This window comes from Larus michahellis, chromosome Z, assembly GCF_964199755.1.
Source record: "Larus michahellis chromosome Z, bLarMic1.1, whole genome shotgun sequence".
Lineage (NCBI taxonomy): Eukaryota > Metazoa > Chordata > Aves > Charadriiformes > Laridae > Larus > Larus michahellis.
Genome location: NC_133930.1, coordinates 78,892,982 through 78,914,893, shown reverse-complemented (window position 1 = coordinate 78,914,893; position 21,912 = coordinate 78,892,982). Strand labels below are relative to the sequence as shown.

The 21,912-nt window shown below is 38.8% G+C and overlaps 1 protein-coding gene across 7 annotated transcripts in view; it reads right to left on the bottom strand.

The window, feature by feature from the left end:
- ZFYVE16 (zinc finger FYVE-type containing 16) overlaps positions 1-21,912 on the bottom strand; it is a 34,778-nt gene that overhangs the window by 11,034 nt on the left and 1,832 nt on the right. For 5 of the 7 annotated variants that reach the window (XM_074571146.1, XM_074571142.1, XM_074571148.1 and 2 more), the window contains exons 2-10: positions 13,917-14,025; positions 11,548-13,727; positions 7,284-7,380; positions 6,205-6,381; positions 5,611-5,762; positions 2,329-2,707; positions 1,675-1,797; positions 1,426-1,581; positions 599-823 (exon numbers count right to left, since the gene is read on the bottom strand). In XM_074571146.1, the coding sequence (XP_074427247.1) occupies positions 599-823; positions 1,426-1,581; positions 1,675-1,797; positions 2,329-2,707; positions 5,611-5,762; positions 6,205-6,381; positions 7,284-7,380; positions 11,548-13,727; positions 13,917-13,986 (3,559 nt within the window). In that variant the 5' untranslated portion in view covers positions 13,987-14,025. Of the gene's footprint in view, positions 1-598; positions 824-1,425; positions 1,582-1,674; positions 1,798-2,328; positions 2,708-5,610; positions 5,763-6,204; positions 6,382-7,283; positions 7,381-11,547; positions 13,728-13,916; positions 14,026-19,820; positions 19,838-21,912 lie in introns of those variants that run through there. The other 2 variants (XM_074571144.1, XM_074571147.1) reach the window with 2 other exon arrangements.

Genomic DNA, 21,912 nt, shown 5'->3' with positions numbered 1-21,912 from the left:
AGAGTGCAAAATTCTCCCATTCAGCCTGCAGCAGACTGTGGAAGATAATTCCCACAAGGATGCTGTGTCACTGCACAACCTGTGGCGGTGCACATTTACATGCTCCCCATCCACTTCACTTGGAAAGCATGTGTCCTGCATTTTTACAGGCCTAGAGACTTCGAATGTATTAATAAGTTATCCTTATAAGTAACGAATACCTTTATCCATTTGATGAAGCGGTAATATTTTGCCCATATACTAAATTTCAGTAATTTAATTCAAAAAACCAACTTGTGAGAGTTGTATATGGGGCTTCTGAACTTCCCTTCAAACTTTTCTCCTATGACAACAGAAGTCAGACATTTTGAGTTTACTACTGTCAGTTCTGCTTTCTTATCTTTCTCATAATCTAAGAATATAATCAAGGGACTCCAATAACACAATGTAAATCCCAAGTGTCTTAATAGGTGGCTTCCTATGTATGAAACTTCAGCATTACACAGGTGCAATACAAAATACTGCAAAGATGATTTCAAATATTTTGCTTGTCTAGAAACCTTTCATTTTCCAAAGGGAATTTTACACTCATACAGCTATTTAAAGCATTAAAACTTACCCCCATATTCTGCTCCCAATCTCAACATTAAACGGATTGGAAAAACTTTCACCCAGGGAATTTCCATTTTATGGATAAGAATGCCATAAAGAAAAGGGTTATCTGGTAGAATCTGATCATCAAGTTTCTGAAAAATTGGTGAAACAAACAGGAATCCTCCATGTTCTTTGCTACCGAGAAAGTTTTCAGTAAAAGTAATGTTTTCCATGTTTCTTATTAACCTTCCTGTAGAAAGAGAAACAGAGTCTTTACACATCTGGAGAAGTAACACATCGGTGTCAAGAAAACTACTCTAACCAGTTGTAAGACATACGGTGTATCTCATATCTTCCTGAAAGTCTGACAGACATCTAAACCCATAGACTAAGTGTTCAGTATTTATTAACTGAATTAACTTGTACATGAAACTAGTTTTTTGCAAAGAATACCAAAACCCCTGAAGTGTACAATGTTTTGGAACACACCAATTGATGAACTTCGATTAACAGACCTCAAACACCTATACACACAAGAGTACTGTACTTCTACAAATGAAGTTCCAGATGTCCTAAACCATACACTCAAGAACTTATACCCAGAATCTCTAGTATAGTATGACTGAATAACACCAAAACAAACAGCAAAAACAATGTTTACAGAAGTATATGAAACAAAGAAACTTTTTTTTCCCCCTCTTATTTAGAGCCCAAGGCTAACACTGCAAGATTTTTCAACAGAATCATTAGATACCTAACAAATACTTGAAGAAAAATTACATATCAACTTCCAGCTTTATAGATCATCAAGAAGATATTCTAAAGTAAAATTTAGACATTAAAATCACATACCTTTCATTGCATCCTTGTAGATGTCAATAAATAATTTGAATATTTCACTAGGAAAAATCTCTTCATCTGGCAAACACTGCAACAGAATGACAATTTCTGCCTGACCCAAACCATGTAGTCCATTTGTTGAGAAGCACCAGCACTTCTCTGAAGAATCTGTAATTAAAAAGGTGGATACCACAGTAATGTTGTTTCACGGTCAGAAAAAGAAAGCTGGATTCAGTGGAAAAGATAAGGTGCGCTACTTACAAGTCATTAGCTTGACATTCACAAGCAAGTTTGCATTTAGGATAAAAGTTAATGGATTAGGACTTTCTTCCACAAGAAGCAGAGTGACCTGTTGGTGAGATGGATGTTCTTCCACTAGAGGATCTAAATAAATTAACACCCAATTAAGTTAAACATGTCAGCCAACTACCTAAAACAAGAATTACAGATCAGTGCATATAAAACACTGTCCCATCCTCCTATCTTAAGAGGCTGGTAATTATCCTCATACTTAGAATTACTACAGATCAACCAATGAACAGCTTGCTCACCCTAAGATTCAAGGAACATATAAAAATAAAGCAGTAACTTTCAACAAGGTGCAAACTAGGGCTACCATTCATTTTGTAATTACTGACAAACTGTGTATGCTGTCTCCTCATCCATGTACTGGTACTTTCAGTTATCATCAGTAAGCACAGTCACTACTGTAATGAATTTAAGTCACGAAGTATTCTTTTCATAACATATTGATACTGTTAATAGTGCATGTTCAGTTACCCAACAATCCATTCCAATTTGCAGCAAATAAATGAGGGATCAGAATGGTACTAAAATACAAATTATATACATACAAGTTCATATTTAGAATCTTGCATGAGGTCATTAAATATTAACAAAATTCTCAAATTTTACCTTTTCCTTTTTCACCCACTGCAAGCAAAAGCGGTGGCAGTTTGTCACCATCAGGAACAAGGCTGATTTCTTTACGAACACAGTTTTCAACACCACACAGTGCTCTGTAACTTGAAGGACTAACAGGCATATCACTTGTAGTCTGATCAACTGAGCCGGAACTAGTCTTCTCAGCCTCTGCAGCAGGAGAACACTCTTTAGTTCCTAGAGTTACAGATTTATAACTGTGTACCACCTCACTCTGGCCTGGAACAGCCTGCTGTGCATCATCTGAACAAGCAGAAGGACATAATTCCTCCAGTCTTGTAGTCGTATCAGTTTCTTCTTTAAGTCTTGGATTTACATCAGTTAATGTGTCATTTTCCTCTGGGTTTGCAGCCTATGAAGAAAAAGAACAACAACAACAAAAAATCTACACTCTTGTCTCACAACAAGCTAAAATTTCATTACTAGATTCCAGAAGGAAAAAGAGAAAGAAATCTATCACAAATATTGAGAATGCATTTCCTCTAAACAAGGAGGCGGCCACTAAATCTCTCCTGGCTCTTCTTGTTTTTATTTCCATCTTTAGAAGTTACACTAGTCCCTATTTTAGTTGAAGATGCATCATTAATTTATTTATTCAGTAACACAAAATTCTTATCAGAGCACTGCAGATTAGCCATTTTAGCATACAACAGTCCAATGTAAAACAATGAACAATAAACAAGTACCCCTCCAGAAATGTGTTTAGTATTACTGTTTCCCCAACTCATAGCTACTGAACATTGTCATCATTGTAATTTGCCATCACTGGGATCAGCAGTTCAGTTCTGCAAACGTATTTCTATTTCTACACTACATATAAATACCTAAGTCTACTATTTCACAGTCTGATTAATTTCTAGTTTGGAGTCAAACCTATGCTACTCCACCAGCAAAATGGATATGACAAGCTATAAGCACAGGCATATTAGGATATGAGCTGCCATCAAAAAAAGCCCAAAAAACCAAATTGAGAGGTGTGCTGTCATCGTTCAAGTATGCTAGACTTGCATCCTATCTCAATAGGGAAGACTTTGCACTGCAACGAGAAAAAAACCCTACAACTCTATGCTTGTCCTGTGACAGTTCTCCCGGTATGCCATCAGCTTCCAGCAATTCTCTTAACAGGAAAATCCTCTTAACAGGAAAAAAAAAACAAAACAAAAACCACACACACACCAACCCCCAAAATAACACCCCACAAACACAGACAAAAACATGACTAAACTGGCCTCTAATAGACTTCTTCCCCATGAATTTGCTTGCTGGTGTTTCACATCACTTTATACTTTTGACCTTCATAGCATCCTGTGGCAGCGTGTTCAGGATTATGTGTTACCTAGTAAAATACATCCTTTGCTTCAAAGCGGCAGGATGACGGTTTTGTTTTAGTTTCTGAAGCTTCATAGAAGAACCATCAACTGATTGTTTCCAACTCACTTTGTCCATGCTGCTCTTAATTTCAGACATTGCTCATCTTTTGCAAGGTAAAATATTCTACTCTTTCCTCAAAATGGAAGACAGGCTGTACCTTTTGATTACTATAATGGATAGTGCAAGAACTCTAGGTATGTTCAAGCTCTGGGAGCAGCACTGATGCATTTAGTGTCATAATGATTTTCTACTTCACTTTCTCTCCATTACCATCTCTGTTTGCCCCATCCCTGGAAACACTGAAGGTCATGTTGGATGGGGCTCTGAGCCACCTGATCTAGTGGAAGATGTCCCTGTTCACTGCAGGGGGGCTGGACTGAATGACCTTTAAAGGTCCCTTACAACACTAACCATTCTATGATTCTATACCACCCATTTACTTCCCTTTTTAACAACTGCTTAAATATTTTCTTCAGGTTGATCACTGATCATAAATTCTCTTTTCCTGATAAGTGATACAGTAATAAATATAATCTTTTAGCCCAGCCGAAGTCATGCACTCCTTATTCTGCATTTAAGGACATAATGGCATCTGTCATTTTAGCATCCCGTTCACTAGTATCGGGAATTTACCTGCCTTCACTGTCTGAATAATTTTACCATTTTTATCATCCGTGAGTTTGCTGAATAGCACGGAGTCCAGGACAGACAACTGTGGGTCTCAAACCTTTATCACTTAATTTGCACGTTTATGAACTGGAAGGATTTTTTTTTTTTAATTTATCTTATTGATGCTTAATTTCTTTTCAAGAGCTCTTGACGAGCTTTTCTAGAAATACAGGTTCATCAACAATATCAGCATTACTCTACCATTCTTTACAGACTAATAGAAGTGAGAAGCACAATCAGCCCTATAAAACAATCTCAGTGCTTTCTTGCTGTTGGTCTGAATGGATCCTCCAGTCTGAAGTTTCTAGGGAAGCCAGATTCACCTGCAGCTTACTGGAGTTTCTCCTTGTTCAAATGCAGGCATATTTACTACTATCTGTTCTTCATGAATTAACAGTGGTTTACATGCTATACACTTGGTAACTGTTCAGAGCCCCCATATACAAATAATAATGATCTGTTTGTTCGCTTTACTAATTTGTTTTGAACACTCCTGAATGCTGTTAGAATCATAGAATTATGTTACCACTTGACAAAGCGCTTCAGAGCTATGTTTTATTTTAAAGAAGCTCCAGCTGAGCAATCTCTCCAAATCTTTCCACAGCAAACTTACACCACTTCTTTGGACTCTTATTGTGAAGTGCTGCTAGTTCAACACCACGAGTATGATCTACTACAAAAAAAAGCCAAGCCCCCTCTCAATTCAGTATTAGTTCGCAATAGAAGCAATAAGTAGATTTTGATGCACCCCATGATCTAGTATTCTAGGGCGTTAAACAGCTTCTGGTTAGTCTAATCCAACATGCCAACTACAGCAAGCCACCGGAAAAAAACCCGCAAACTTATAGTAGAAGTATGTTGTTAATGACAGGTTTCAGAACTGCGGCTGAGGTTACCATCACAAAAGTAGTTAATCAAAGGCTGTGTATAATAAAAATCATCTTGTTTTGGAAAATCTTCTGCCATACCATTTCTAAAGTTCACACAGATCCCAAAACAAACACAGTTTCCTTTGAAGTAGGGTCTACAAAATGTTTCAACCCAAGGACTTCACAGCCACTCCCCCAAAAAAACCCCCAAAACCAAATATTGGCTTGGATTCCAAAAGCTATGAAGCAAAAGTCGTATTTTGGTATGTAAGGGACGCTACCAATAGCAAAACAAAGGTATTTCAAGAGGTAATTCATGCACCTACATACACTTCTTAATTCATACCATATGCATCTCTGGCAAGTCAGGGTTTACTGGACTTAAGTCCTGTGATGACCTCTTTGCTCCAGATGAAAGTTTTGTTGTATCTGCCACTTCACCATTTGGCAAAATACCATCTGCAAACCAAACTCTCCTCTGTTCTTTGGGGCACAGACCTAGGGCAGGTTAAGGAAACAACACTGACTTCATATTATTGTACTGGTGTAACAGCTGAAAGGGATAAAAATTAAGCTCCTTCACCCCCCACATACATAATCTATTTACAAAGCACAGGTAGACAGTTTGACACTAGGCAGTCTCCAGTCAGGCAAATACATGCAAAAAAATCTCATATCAAACAATACAAACAGAGAGGACAATGAAATAAAAAAACCAAACATTCACATTTCATAAACACAGACTTAAGACAGAGTTGGCCAAGCTCATACATGGCATCAAAACTGGGAACGAAAAGTAACTTTCCAGTGTCCCAGTTCACAGTTTCCATTTCCCACAGAAAATACCAGTATACCAAGTATGTATCCATGATGTGATTAAACAAGTCTTTCCAAAGAGATCCTGAAAGCATTAAGATATATTATACTGTATTTAGCATACCTTCAATACCAGGTTGTTTAAGTACTGAGATAGGTAACAATGCAGAAGGTGAAGGAGAGCTAGCACTACCAGATATCTGGGCCTCCTCCAAAGGTGGAACAGCAGAAGAATACTCAGAGGAGATACTGGAACTGGGGACGGGACCAGTTGGACTCATCATCCTTTCAAATGCCTGTGCTAAAAAAGTGTGGGTAGCTTTTAAGATCTCTCAATTTCACTCTCACAAAAATTTTGTTTACCATATAGCATTATGGGTGGTTTGATTTGCAAGAGCAGTGCACAACTGGTGAGACAGTTACAAAAAACAAACACTCAAGCTATTGTAGAGAAGAAAATTTAGACTTCTTGATTTTCTACCTGCACACTTGCCTCATTAATTTCTAACATAGAAACAGACCTCCCTGTACATCTTGCTACTGTTGCAGTGACTACATTCAACCATACAATCCCTGTACCTTGGTGCAAAAACATGTATCACATTTATCAAGTCAAATTCCATTCAGGTGGCATATTAAAAATCTGATATGTTCTCAACTTGTTATTTAAATATTAATAATTAGGACCTCAGTTTTCTCCTGATGTTTCCATAAGCATCCATGCTTAAGCTTTTCTTAACGGAAAGCTATCTTATGATTCAGTTACTGTAGTACTGTTAAGTGACTTGTAAAGATAGCAGGACAGAAAGCTACATGAAATGGGCAAATAACATGTGAGAACAAGTTGGGGTATGGTCTTCAAACATGCAGAAGGCTACTGCGGCGGGAGGATCACTTTTGCTAGAATCCTGCCACAGATGACCCAACAGTGTAACTTTATATTTAGTCCTGCAGAGTGCAAACCAAATTTATTTATTTTTTTTTTAAATAAAAAGTAACCAGCTTGCTACTCAAAATTTAAAATAACAACTGGAATCCAACTAAGAGGTACAATTACTCTCTTATTCCCTCCATCTCAGAAATAGGAAAACATACACTAATTAGAGTACTGAAGTTCCCTAAAAAGAACAAAGATTAAAGAGATGCTAGCTGTACCTATTCTTCCTTAATGATGAATGCCATTACGCAAAAAAAACTTTTTACCTTTATTAATATCATCGTAACAGCCAGTACAGACTCTTGCTTCCTTCTCCATGTATTGTAGCTTGCACTTTCGTTTGCAACAACCACCACAAAAAACCTGAACCAGAAAAAGATTTAATTAAATATTATATACAAAATCCCAGTATTTCCTGAATTAAGTTCCTATTATTATTTACTTCCTTTACTAAAAGACATTGCATTAGATAAAGCACACATGCACATTTTTGGAAGTAGGGAAGGAGAAAAGCATCTTTAGCATATGTATCTTATAATACATTTCTGTTTAGGAAGGAAGGAAAATACTAGACTAAAAAGGCTTTTACTGCATCCAGCTCCGGAGTCCTCAGCACAGGAAGGACATGGACCTGTGGAAGTCAGAGGAGAGCCACAAAAATGGTCAGAGGAATGGAATACCTCTCCTGTGAGGACAGGCTGAGACCTGGGGTTGTTCCACCCGGAGAAGAGAATGCTCTGGGGAGACTTTATTGTGGTCTTTCAGTACTTCAAGGGGGCTGTTAAGAAAGATCGGGACAGACTTTTTACCAGGGCCTGCAGTGACAGAACAAGGGGCAATGATTTTCAACTGAAGGCAGATTTAGACTGGACATAAGAAATAACTTTTTTTGCAATGAGGGTGGTGGGACACTGAAACAGGTTGCTCAGAGAAGCTATGGATGCTCCATCACTGTCAGTGTTCAAGGTCAGGTTCAATGGGGCTCTGAGCAACCTGACCTAGCAAGAAATGTCCCTGCCCACAGCAGGAAGGTTGGACTAGATGCTTTGTAAAGGCTCTTTCCAACCCAAACTATTCTACAATGCTATCGTTAAGAATCTCAAGAGCTCCACAATTTGGGCCAAACTACGAAGACTGCCCAGTCTGCTTTTGATCAGGGATTCTTCCTACATTGGCTAAGTAGGCTCCCCAACGCTGCCAGAAAGAACAAGCAAAGTTGCCTTCATGTTACTTACTCCCTTCAGCAAAATAAAAGCCAGCTGAAGACTGCTTTGAAAGAACAGAATATGCTCTTCTACTCCAACAGCATACATTCTCCCGTCTATTTTTAAGCAGAGATGCGGAAAAAAGTGCATCTCTCTAGCCTGGACTACACCTGCATGGTCCCACTGAAAGAATTACGTCTCTAGTAAAGCAGTATTCTGCAAGAGTTCCCATAAATATCAGGTTCTTTTCTCACTTTTCCCGTATGTTCTTTCAATAGTGATCTGCAAGATTTCAGAGTCACACCATTTTTAACTATATGCTGTCAGGATTAGCCTTTACAAAAGGTGTGTTTTGAAACCTCAGTCTGACAGAAGTCTTCTACCGCTGAACAGAGTTAAGTAAGTAGAAGGAACGCTAAAACTCTTCTGCTACTCCTAATTATATCCAGGAAAACAAAATGGATTAAGGAAAAAAAAAACAACCACAAACAAATCCAAACAGTAGTGACAGAGAGAAAAATTTATTGTAAGTGAACTCCTCTAAGTAGGTAAAGTCACTGTAAAAACAGTAATACCTGATTGGTGCAATATGAGCTCAAAAAATAAACTATTCCAATTCCTTCTGCATTAGTGTCACACCTAATCAACCTCAACTGAACATGCACATGCTCAGTAAAGATGTTAAGAATGTAACTGGTAAAGATTAATTGCTAATCAGTTGCAATCCACCTTAGAGCTTCAAATACTAAGCAGTACAATCCTTTGCAACTGGTCTCCTCCTACAGTTGGTGCCACTGGGGCCCACAACAGAGGAGGCAGCTTAATCCTAATGCACTGGAGACAAGAGGTGAAGACAAATGAAGAGACAGGCAATGTAGCAGCGGAAAAGAAACGAAGATGAGGCCGCCGAGCAAAGAAGTTGATTCTGGCTGTGCTAGGACGAGGAAGGATACCACAACAAGAGACAAACATCTAAATAAAGAACCTGAGAAGCTGTTTGGCCTCACAAGTGCTGCAGATGGGAGAGAACAGGGGGACCACTAACATCACACTTCCCTCCTGCATAGAAACCAGAATTCACAAGTGTTGCCATTTTCACTGATAAAAAAAAGCTGTAGGATCAGATGAAAGCTATACAACTGTCTTCCAGAATAGTCCACAGAGGGCAGCTGTGAATTCCTACCAGTTTCTGCTTATGTCCTAGTGTCCAAGTGGTTGAACACACAACAGCCCAAAACAGGTCCAAAAGGAGTGTTTCGTTTGTTGTTTTTTTTAAGGAAAAAAGTTACTATTAAAAAGACAAAAAGTCTTACAAGGCAGAAAGTTAAGCTATTGCACATTCAGAAAAGATATGACAGAGTTACAACTGCATAGCACTCCGGTATCCGTAAAGTTTAGATATCTATAGTGCCTTCACTCATTTGACCAATGAACATGTATTGTGATGCTCTGTCATGGTTTCAGTTAGCAGAGAGGTAACCTTTTTACTAGCAGCTGGTATAATGCTTTGTTTTGCATTGGGATGAGAAATACTTTTGATAGCTCACAGGTGTGTTTAGTTGTTGATAGGCAACTGCTCCTCATATCATCCTGCCAGCAAGCAGGCTTGGGGTGCACTAGAAGTCAGGAGGAGACACAGCTGGGACAGCTGACCCGAACTGACCAAAGGGGTATTCCATACCATGTGATATCATGCTCACTATATAAAGCTGGGAGAAGAAGAAGGAAGGGTGGGATGTTCAGAGTGGTGGTGTTTTTCTTCCCAAGTAACCATTATGCATGATGGAGCCCTGCTTTCCTGGAGACGGCTGCACATCCGCCTGCCGATGGGAAGCACTGAATGAATTCCTTGTTTTGCTTCGCTTGTGTGCGTGGCTTTTGCTCTACCTATTAAACTGTCTTTATCTCAACCCACAAGTTTTCTCACTTTTACTTTTCAGATTCATTCTTCAGTCCCAACCAGGGGGAATGAGAGAGCAGCTGCATGGTCCTAGCTGCTGACTGGGATTAGACCTTGACGTTCTCTCCCTAATTACACTGTTCTTCTGCCAAAACCCCCTCTGTTAACACACAGGATTAGCAATACTAGCAGCTGATGGCTGTAAACAGGACTGTGTAGCGAAGGCTGCTTTTATCCCCATCTACAGACAAGGCACAAGAAACTTCACAGTGAACATAAACAGGAACTTGAAGGCAGTCAGTCTTATGACTAAAATGAAAACACTCCGAAGAACTGTTTTAAACCATTACAAAACTTCAACAAGATATTCTGCCAAGTGATTAAGTTCAATGACTTCTAGGTTGTCACAAATGAGTTCTTAATTTCCTTGGCACCCAAATTCAGACCTACATTTTAGTTCACACTTACTGCAGTTGAAGTAAATGAGTACTATGCTTTGAGTACATGGTGCTCGAAAGGGCATCGTGGGAAAAAAGTTACCAAGCCTCTCCAGATGCCCTCAGCACTGGAGATGCAAAGAGTTAGTAACTCCTGACATTAGTCTTTGCTCTATCTCCTCATCCATAAAGCTAACAGAGAATATCTTAATTAGTATTGTTAGTATTTCCATTTATGCACTAGTAGAAGTGTAAGCCACAGTAGCTCAGAAAGGAATACTGGATTAAGAATAAGGTTTGACATTATTTACTCACTGCAGAAGACCACTGTCTGAAAAAAAGTACTACAGATTACTTGGTCAGTTGGTGAGTACCCACAAAAGTAGCATGCTTTTCCCCTGGGAGGACTCCCCTGGAAAATTATACATTTAAACATACAGGAGAATAGATTTAGGCTATATATCATTTGCATTGGTACTGCTGTTACATCTCCTGAAAGACTGCAATCCTTCTCGATCCATGGACAGTGTTTTACAGCTGGTATAATCCCTTACCTGAATTCTGATCATCACCTCAATTTTTTTAAGCTTAAATACTTAAGCTTAACTTAAAAACTGAGTAAAAAGCTGATTCACTATGACTACTGTGAAGTAGTCCACTGTATCATCTTCCTTGTTCTATGCAAAACGCATTAGTCTAGGTAGTAACGAAAGATAAAAAAAGAACATTCTCCATACTTCCCTTTAATTATTTTCACAAAAAAGTTATACGTTTCTTAATTAATATCAGTCTTTTCCAACAGCCTTTAAGTTTCTATGAAGGAAAAATAAAATATTTTTAAAAAATAAAATACTTTGAGCTAGAAAAATTCTGTCAATATTCCTTCCCTTCTGTATTTTGGTTATCTCCAAATCAGAATTCATTTGCTTTCAGTAAAATCAGAATTCATTTGCTTTCAGTAACTCAGGACCCCTCTCCAATAACTTACCTTTCCGCATGCACGACAGTGGTGTCGTCTTTTTGTAAACGTGAATTTGACTTGGCAGTTCATGCAGTTGGGTGCCTCTGAATCAGGAACCCACAACGGTTGTTTGCGTGAGAGCGCTGCAGGTATTTTAAGTGATTCTACATTTTCAGACGTTTGATTTCCTCCAGCGTCAGTGCTGCTTTCCCCAGAGTGCACAGGTTCAGAATTTTTACCAATATCTACGCTGGTGCCTGAAAGGGGAGCTTCTGCGGCAACAGAACTGGCTTCCTGGTTTTCTCGCTCAAGTACATCCGTTCTGTTCAGTTGTCTCTGACAAACTTCTTGGGAAGGGCCAAGCAACTGCTTTGGTCTTGCACCTTCAGTACAAACATTAGAAACTAGTCCTTCACTACCACTCTCAGTCATGTCCTGAACACGAGACATGTTCTCTTCTGTTGCAGACTTTGGTTCACTGGCAGTAAGAGACAGTTGAAGATTACTATTAATGCTAGTTATCTCCTCTAGTTTCGCTTGCATGTGTTCTTCAGTGACCTCCGTAAAGTCCAGGTTGTTCACATTTGTTAAATTCCCTTCATCTGTATCAGCTTCCATTAAGTTACTATCATTGTCTGAAGACTTCAACATGCTGGACTGAAGATTTTGTCCATACAAGAAATCATCAAGCTCAGCATCGCTTATTAGAGTGTCACTTTTAAAAACATTCTCCTCAACAGTAAAATCACCCATAACTGGGCTCATACTTTCACTGTAATAAGAGTCTGTATCAACACCATATGGCTCAGCTTCATATTCTAGAAAAGCAGAATCAAAAGCTTTGATTTGCTGAGAATCACTGTCATCAATTACATTCTCAGTATCATATTTCCCTCCATCTGTACTTTTTTCCACAATACTTTCACTGATTTTAGCTATATATCCTTCCTGTTCATGCAAGTCAATGTTTTCACAGGATTCCTTACTGGAGAGATCAGTTTTAGACTTTCCAGCATTAACAGTTACAATATCACTAATAACCTCCGCCATTTCATCTTGAGGTAGAGGATTAACTTTTTCTTCCGTTACAGCTAATGAACCACATATAGATACAGGAAGTGGAAGACATGACAGCGACGTCTGGACATCCTCAACTGAAATACATGAAGTTGAAACACTGTTCAGTATTTCATTGCTATTAAGTCCTTCACTACCTACATTCTCCTCTGAGATTTGTTGTTCCAATTCTACTTTAGCTCCTGTTTGACACGAGGAGCCTGGTAAAACATGATTTTCAGGAAATGCTGCAGGGCTTTTTTGCAACTGAGGCCTCTTTGGCAGATCTGAAGGCATGGACTCAACACTACTCTCATCTTTTGAGTCTATCTTTTCTATGGCATTTCTTCCACACGTCTCTTTGCTTACTGCAGACCATGCACCTTCATCTTGTGGTTCACAAAGAAATTTTTCATATGCTTTCTCATCTTTGGGACTGCATGCATTTGAATTCTGTGATGTTACAGGGACACATGCAGTTTCAAGGTAAGCTGCTTGTTCAGGCTGACCAAATACTTCACTGCACTTTACAGATTCTGTCCCGTGTTGATCATCACGTGGATCTGAGATCTTTGCTGTAGGATAACTGTCGGGTTTTAAAGCTAAACAATTGATCTCCTCCATTTTAAGATGTCCTGAATCTTGTAGCATTGAGTCCCCATCACTCTGCTCTGTACCTGAAACACCACTGCAACCTGCTGATGACACACAGGTAGGAACAGGTATGCAAGATATACCAAAGCCAATCAAACCTTCACTATACTGGAAATCATTGGGCTGCAACTTTTGAGTATTTTCATGAGGAGCCACTGAATGGATTAAGTTACCTGTGTCATTAACAAGATCACACACAGGTATACTACACCTTCCTAAGTTTGAAGCCTGAATTTCATTTAAGGAACCACTGTCCACAGTGGACAACAGATCAGGTCCAGCAACACTCTTCTCATTTTGTGGTGAGTAACTCAGAAGGGCCTCATTTGTTCCTATGTGGCCTGGTAGAGAGATTTCTTCTGATGAAGTACAATTGTTAGCATCCTCTTGCTGTTTTGGTGTTGGGTATACATTGTGTAAGCAATCCAGAACTGAAGAAAGCGAATGGTGTTTTGAGTCATACGGATTGTGAGGTGTTCTGTAGCAGTCATATTCATCTATTTTAAGCAAAAAGAGATCAAAACCGAAGTTTATAAAACTCCTCTCTTTCCACAGCGTACCCCCTCTAAATCCCATCTGTTCATCAATACAAGTTTTTACTTAGCATATGTTACTTTTGAATTCCACAGTAACAGTCATTTGAACAGTATCATTATGTTCGAGAACAAGGTAGTGCAGGAACTAACCTGTATTCTGTTCAAATTCATCGAGTAGTTTGTCCAAGTCACAGACTGCAGCTTTAAAGTAACTATCCATTCTAGTTACAGCTCTAGTGAAGCTCTGGCCTTCTTAAATCTAGAAAGAAGAACACAGCATTTCAGTCACAGCATTTTGCTGTTTACAAAGTCAAAGTGTTATTAGAAGACAACTTCTATGAAGTATTTTTTTCCTTTTTAACAACTTTTTCTTCTCTCTCCATGTAAACAAAATGTAACTACAAACAGGGCTGCAAACTGTCAGCCTCTAGGTACTCTGAATACTCTCTACAGTATACTCAATACACTATGCACAATACACTCAAAAATACACCTCCAATCAGGAAACTGAGGCTGTCTTATTAAAACCAAATGCATCTAAAAGCACATACTAAGGCATTATGTCAAGAAGTTTAAAACCAGAAGGGATACTAGGAACTTTTAGTTTGATCCCCTATACATTTTATACCACACACTTCACAGGCAAAAACCCCAAATAGGTCATCATTACCCTTCCAACACAAGTGAACTCTTTAAATAATGTCTGCATAATCCCAGACATTTCATCCTTTAAACTCCAGTAGAAAGCATAAAAAGTATTCTTCTGTTGTCAGAAGTGCCAGCAAGAAAAAATTCTCCTTTAGGAGTTAAAACCTGACAAGTTCAACATTGAGCGTGTGAACATGAGACTTAAAGAAACAGATTCTCTTAGTTCCCAAGCTATTCAACCAATCAACCTCAATCACTTTCAGCTTCAACCAAATGTTTCAGGTAAGACTAAACACTGGTTAAAACCTAAAATATACCAGGAACTATAAAGTAGCTAACCAGCTGAAGCACAAGACAGTCATAACACAGAGCTGCAATGCATTTAGGCAGGCTGAGGTCAGTACTCCTCCCCCGTGGTCACCAACGAGCTGCTTCTAAATCCTCCTCTTAAACCTTCCTCCAAGACCAGGGGAAAAAGAAAAAAATCCAGCATGGTAATTCAGCTCATCACCTCTATTTTACTTAAAACACATAAACCATTCACTTTCTCTGAGACTGAAACAAAAATTTTTTTAAATCTCTTTTTAGAGACTTGCCAACTTATCAGAAAGCTACTTATTAATCACATTCCCTATTGCAAAACATCCCATTTCATTTGCTTAATGAAGATTTCCAGCCACTCAGTGTTATGCCTTTTCGGTCACTCTGAATTGCTTTTTAATTCCACATCTTTTTCATGTCTGAACACCCACACTGTACAATTACTTAAAACATATAATCAAGATGCTATTTACACTTCCCTTAAGTAAACTGAAGGCACTAAAATCCCTTCAGTCTAATGCCTGGAAACTAGACCTGTGGAGGTCTGTCTAGTTTTCCTTCTACCTTTGACACCCTACTCCATTCAAGGTACTTTGACTATCTAGTACTGTCTCTTCTCAAAGCTTAGAGCCCAAAGAAATACTTTAATCCTCTCATATCACTTACGCCACCGTACAGCTACAGATCTAGATTCTATGCCTTACATACTCCAGTAAGGCTTCCTCTCACTGAATGGTTCACATCAGGTGCATTCGCTTACCATACCACATTAACAGGCATGTGACAAGAGTATTTTTTAAGCTAATACATAGTTCAAATAGAGACTTGCAAAGCATAAGAAAGGTGCAACATAAGATAATGCAGTACTTTGTACCCATATATGAGCAAAAACCAAATAATCTGAATATACCACTGTTTTGATATCCATGGCCATAAGTCAATCACTCCAATGGTCTTCAGCACACTGCACCGTACATTAAGGCTCACCCAGCTATCTAACAAGCATCAAAAAGCAACAAGGCCATACTTAATGCCATTTCTCTTACACTCATTTGAATACAGTTCTCCCCTGTAACAATCATCTCATTTCACGACCTCCTGCAAGTGGGAGGTTACAACTTGAAATGGAAGCTAATTCAGTTAAGAGCCTTACAAGGTTAACAGCTTTTGGTGATTCATTCAGAGACATTAAAGCACAGAACCCATCCTTAAAGCATGTATTTACGGACAGAAACAAACCGTTCGTCAAAAATTAGCTGAACAGATCTTCTTAACCAGAAATACGTAAGGATTATGAGAAAACTGGGGATCAATGAATACATAACGGAGTTTTATTCTCTGTAGGGATTTGTGTTACAGCCTTACCACTCAGGTACAACTAAAGTTACAACTAATGCGCAGACTAATACCTGTGACCAAAAGAGGGGGTGGTCACAGGCCCCTCGCCACTCTCCAGCCACACATTCCCCAAGCTTTCATTTGTACTGGCTTGTACATAATACTCTCATCTCATGCCACATGAAGCCAGGTCAAAGAGCTAAAAAGAAGACAGAAAGTCATGTACCTCTGAGGGAGAACAAAATTAGTTTTTTGCTTTTTTCGCCATCAAAACAGGTCTCCGAAGTGAAACAAACACTGACCTAGCGCAATCTGTCTTGCTTCACTCTTAGATACCTACAAAACACACTGCTTGCAAAGTTATAGCCCTGCAAGTTAAGCTCCCAACTTACTACAATCAGAATTTTGATTATTTTTAAAATCAGCAATAAATGTTTTTTAAAAAAACTTGACTGGTAATGAAGTAAACAAACATTTATCACCAATAAATTAGACTTAAAGATGTCCTCTGAAATGAATTTTGTTCAGGTTTCCCAATGACACCAGAAGCTCTCAGAAAAAAATCTTTCGCATTCCAAAAAACATACTGAGGAGAGGCAAATAATCTATTCAGCTATCTTTATTTCATACTTAAAAAGACCTAGAGATTACCCATTATTTTGCACTCTTAAGTGGCACAAGAAAAATTCTGAATTAAGCATATATGCACTACAAGATTATAATGCTAATAGGTATATTAGAAGGACATGTTTGCACTGTATGCTCTTGGCCCATTCACCTCTGAAAAAGAAAAGAACTCAATGAAAAGAACGGCAGAACTGAAATCGTATGCAAATATTTACATCCATTCTTCAGAGAGCTCAGAAACTACCATGATACCTCAGTTTATTGAGCCAATAAGGTTGTTACATTTAGTAAAACCTATATAGTTTTGTAATAAAACTGTTCCATTTGAGTTAGTAAAGCATTTTCAACACATAACATAAATTTGAATATTCAGCATATTATTCCTGTTATTTCACTACCCTTTCTTAAAGTGTTTCACAGGCTATCAGTTTTTCTAAAACAGGCCTCCAAAAAAAACACAACCAAAACCAGAAGACCACAACAAAACCAAAACCCCAAAACCAGGGTAAAAAGCAGTAACTCCTTCTCTCTCTCATCTCTCTGTCCTGAATCCATGTATCTGCATCACCAAAGAAATGTAAAACCCTTCTGGTTTCTTAACGTTTCAGATCATCTTTCATCAACAAGACCAATTTTTATTTTTTGCTTCCTAGATCTACCTACAGCCAATCCCAATACTTACGTTAAACAAGGAGTGGATTAGAAGCTATGAAAAAGCTCTAGTGACATGTTTTTATCGAATGGCTGCTTGTTTCCCTGAGCAAAAGAACTCTGTACGAACCATTTGTTTTAGCAAACTGCATTTGCTCTGAACGTATTTTTTTAAGGATTATACTTCTAGCAATCCAAAACCATCAGCACCACCACTATATATATTTTTTTTAAGTAGGTGGAACCTTCCGTAGTAGGAACACCCACCATCCCCCCACCCCCAATCCTACAAAACCATTAAGAAAACAAACAACTGAGACAGGAGAGGGAAATGATTGTTTCATATGGGCAAGGAAAGTGCGTGCGGCAGATGAGGGGTGCTGGGTGTAGAAAAGGAGGCTATGGCTGCTTATGCACACAGACCTTCCCACTGCAGGTTTTAGACCTGTTCTGTAACAGCTTGTCCCTTTACCCTTCCATACATCACGCTAGTTTAACATCCGTTCAGTGGCGTTGTGCACAGAGCAAGAACTGACCTGGGTTAAATAGAGCTTCTCCTCAGATATTTTTCAGCCAGACAAGATCATACAAAAAAGCGTGCCAGCACACCAGAAGGGGCAATGCATGAGCAGGAAGGAATTACGACCAGGAAGAAAAGCACAAAGCAGCTTAATCTGCGTGTCTAGCAGACACCTTCAGGATTTGAGTCAATCCCCTCCTTGCTGCTGCCACCTCTTACACGTTTAAAGGCATGGACCTTCTGTTCACTAAACAGCATTAAGTGCTGTCTTCTGAAGATGTTTTCTAGAGCTATGAAAACACTCACACTCACTAGACTCTCTCCAAGTTGGTTCACAGATCAATATTTCTTTAAAATAAATTCTTAAAATACAATGTTCATAATGGCATCTGAGGCATTAAATCCTTAACAGTGCAATGAGACGTACAACTTGAGGCTCTTACCAGCTCCATTTTATAAATTTTTTTCAAATTAGAAAGCTTCAAGTTTTAAATGTCTAAATCACTGTCTGTCAAAGACCGTACGTGTTCATACCAAGACAAGTTAAATATTTATGTGTGAGGAGACTTGAAGATAAAATACCAGTCCTTCTTGAAAAGGCAAAAAAAATAATCAAAGCATAAGATGACTACAGTACACTGATAACAGCTAGTATCTAATATTGTAAAACCCACTTTAAAGAGCAAGATCCAAGAAAGCTTTCTTTTAGAAAGTGAAGTTTAGATCTGGGAACGCAGTTACGGTTAAATCAGGTAATTTAGTTTATAGAAATTTACTTTCACAGATTATCGTGCTGCATTAACTTAATTAGGTCTGTTCAGTCAGAAAACGTCTTCAGACATTTTACTGTCTACTGTGTGAGTAAACTACAAGGCCTGATGTCAAAAGAAGTGCTGGGGTGCTTGATTACTACTTCTTCAGAAATACACCAAAGATGGCATATTAATGGACAGAAACAGGTCACATTCTGAATATTTTACACTGTTACAGGTCATCAGTTCTAATCACACCAGTCATCCTTAGGTACATTTCACTTCTTTAAGCGGCAGCTAATCTCACTTGAAGAACAGAACACACCAATCACAAGGGTTTCCAAGAGCATGGCTTGGCAAAGATCCATTTTTTTTTCCAGTTGACAGTCAACTCTTCCTTTCGTCAACTGAGTATCCTTAGCTTCGAGATAAAATAATACTTTTTGCTGATGTATTACAAAAAAGCACACTAAGAGCACTTGCCACTTCTCTGTGTAAACATTTGGTATGTTTCTAAACAAGCTCAACTTAAGTCTCTTATCTTTCAAAGCTTTCACCTGATTTCAAGATCAGCATTCTTCATTATCTTACCCATGTTTATTTAGTGGAAAACTAATAACACTCAATTGCTATGCCAGGCAGCAGTCAACATGGTGAACCCAGTAAGCCAATACCTAGAACCGCCGACGTGAACAGTACTGAAGTGAGCCAGTCAGTGGCAATCTCTGGAAGGACTCTGAATAGTTCCTATTTAGGTCACATCGACACCTGGCCAAACACCCTCCTTTACCTCCTGAGGTCTCCAAGAGGCAAGCTTAAAATGGAACAAGAGAGAATAAGCAAAAGTTTGCTTTTGTTATTTGCCCAGTCAGATGAGGCTTGCTGTCTGGGAAACTCCTAATTCTGCACTTTAAATTGCATAAATACAGTATCTTAAGAAACAGATGCAATAATTCTACTACATAAAATCTGTTACCTAACGGAAGCAAATACTGTGATTTGTATGACTATCCAACAAGTGCAAGTGTGTCAGTGCATTACCTGAAATAAAAGCTCTCGAAACTCAAAGCAGTTTAGAGAGGAGACACTGCTTTATTCGACGTTGGGTGCCAGGGGAAAAACCCACAAATCTAGCGCACCTCACGGGGGATATTCACCCATTATTGATACATGGAAGATCCTCATAATTCCACCCACCTAATACATGACTCCTCCTCGCTGTATGTATTCATTAGGATGACTGAATGGCCTTTTTGCACGGGCATATCAAATTTGGCTGCATCAGCAAGACACTTGGGCACAATTGTGAGCTTCTCGGTGGTTGTTTGGGTAAGGAGACCCTTCCTCACATTATCCTTTTAAGGTGTGGCGTCACCGCAGGATGTTAAAAGTTTACTGCCAGTTTGCCAACTTCTTGAGGATGACAAGGATGTTCCTTGAAGTAGCCCCAGCTCTGTCCTACTTGGGACAGGAGCACATACTTGACACATGAAAGAACCTTGAAGTGATTAACTGCTTCTTGTTATCCCATCCATGGTGATGAGCTACTTCTGGCTGTCTCCTCGTTATCACTGTCTGTAACATCAGGTCAGTGACTGTGTTCTCACACAGTAAGAAGGTTAGTAGGAAACAAACAACATTTTAGTTAGCATATGGTTATAAACAAAGCAGAGGCCTGTCTTTGGGAACAAGTGCATTTAAAAACACTTTAGAGGCCACTTCTTTTATACCCTTTATAAATAATTTCTAATATAATAGGCACATATTCCAGGAATCAAAACCAAGATTCCACTAGGGACTTCTCAACAAACTCTTATTTAAAGGAGAGGATAACACAAGTGTGCTAGGGTAGGGAATGGCCAAGTTACAGAATGGATTGTCAGTGGTTTTTCAAATACAGTCTCCCTAAATGGAGGTGGTTAGTAGCCTTCAATGGTGATAACTTGTAACATACAAGGCATAAGTAAATTATTACCAGCTAACCAGTTCAATGTCTGTTGACAAGTAGCCCTCTGATATTTAATAATCCCTGAAAAACACTCTCCGTAGTGTTAATATACATAGGCATTACCAGATCTCCAGCTAGTCACAGCTTATTATCACTGCAGAATACAGGTCCGCTTTTATAGGGAGCATGCCAAAACCACTTAAGATCAGGTTAAAGAAACACACACAAAAATACAGACAGAAGTCCTCACTCCAGAAAATTACCACAGCAGCCATCTTAATTTTAGATTATCAGGGAAGTCTCCTTGCTCGCTGCAAAGTTACGTAATTTCAACTTCACCATTGTGTTTAAGCATTATGAGTCTGAACAGAAAGCTGTATTGAAGCTTTTATCCTCACAACAGGATTTAACTAGCTTTTTCCACCTTATCACACAGGAACTACCATAACTAGAACAAAGCCTCTGATAGAAACACAACCATTAAGAACTATCGAAGTTCACAGTGCTATAGAAGTGCTGCATCAAGCACAGCACGCCTCTTCTCCCACCTTAAGGGTATTTAATTATTTAAGAGTATTTAATTATTTAGTTACCCACCTTCTCCTTCTCACCCCACCTCCAATATCCCTACCATGCACCTACCCATAGGGTTGAGGCTCTACAGACAAAAAAATGTAAGGGTACAACCACCCACAGAGATCATCAGCAATCAACTTAACAGGGAATTTCATTATAACTGAGCAAATGCTTAGTGAAAAACTTAAATGTTGTCAAATAGAAGTTAAAGTGATTCTTGCTGAGCAAGACAATGTATTATCCAACCCCAGAACTGCAGCAGCTGCTGCCGCTGCGAATTTACTAGCTGAATCAGGGGTTGAAGATAAAAGCTACCGAAGTTTTCGGACACGTAAGGAAAAGCTTATGTGACACACTGTAAAAAAAACCGGACTACCTTGCTTAAAAAGCAACATTCTGTTCGTTCAACACAATTTCTTCAGAAGAACAAAACTCTATCAACAGCATTATATTACCACTAACACCACTAAGACAACTCACAACTCCTTCCCTGCATCATCTTCAGCCCCTGAAGATTTTCCTTTCATTCATCCACAGTAATTTGTTATTGCTCTTCTGAACAGAAAATAATATCATTCACACAACACAGAAAAAACTGCCAGCAACAATTACTGATTTTCATCAGTGCTCCAACACATCAGCAGTACGATCAGCAGCCAGGCACTCAGCTGAAGAATCCACTTGCTCAACTGAACAAATGCATCTCACATACTGCCCACAGTGCCATCTCGTTAGTTGTATCAGCATTTATTACTCAGCATTAGA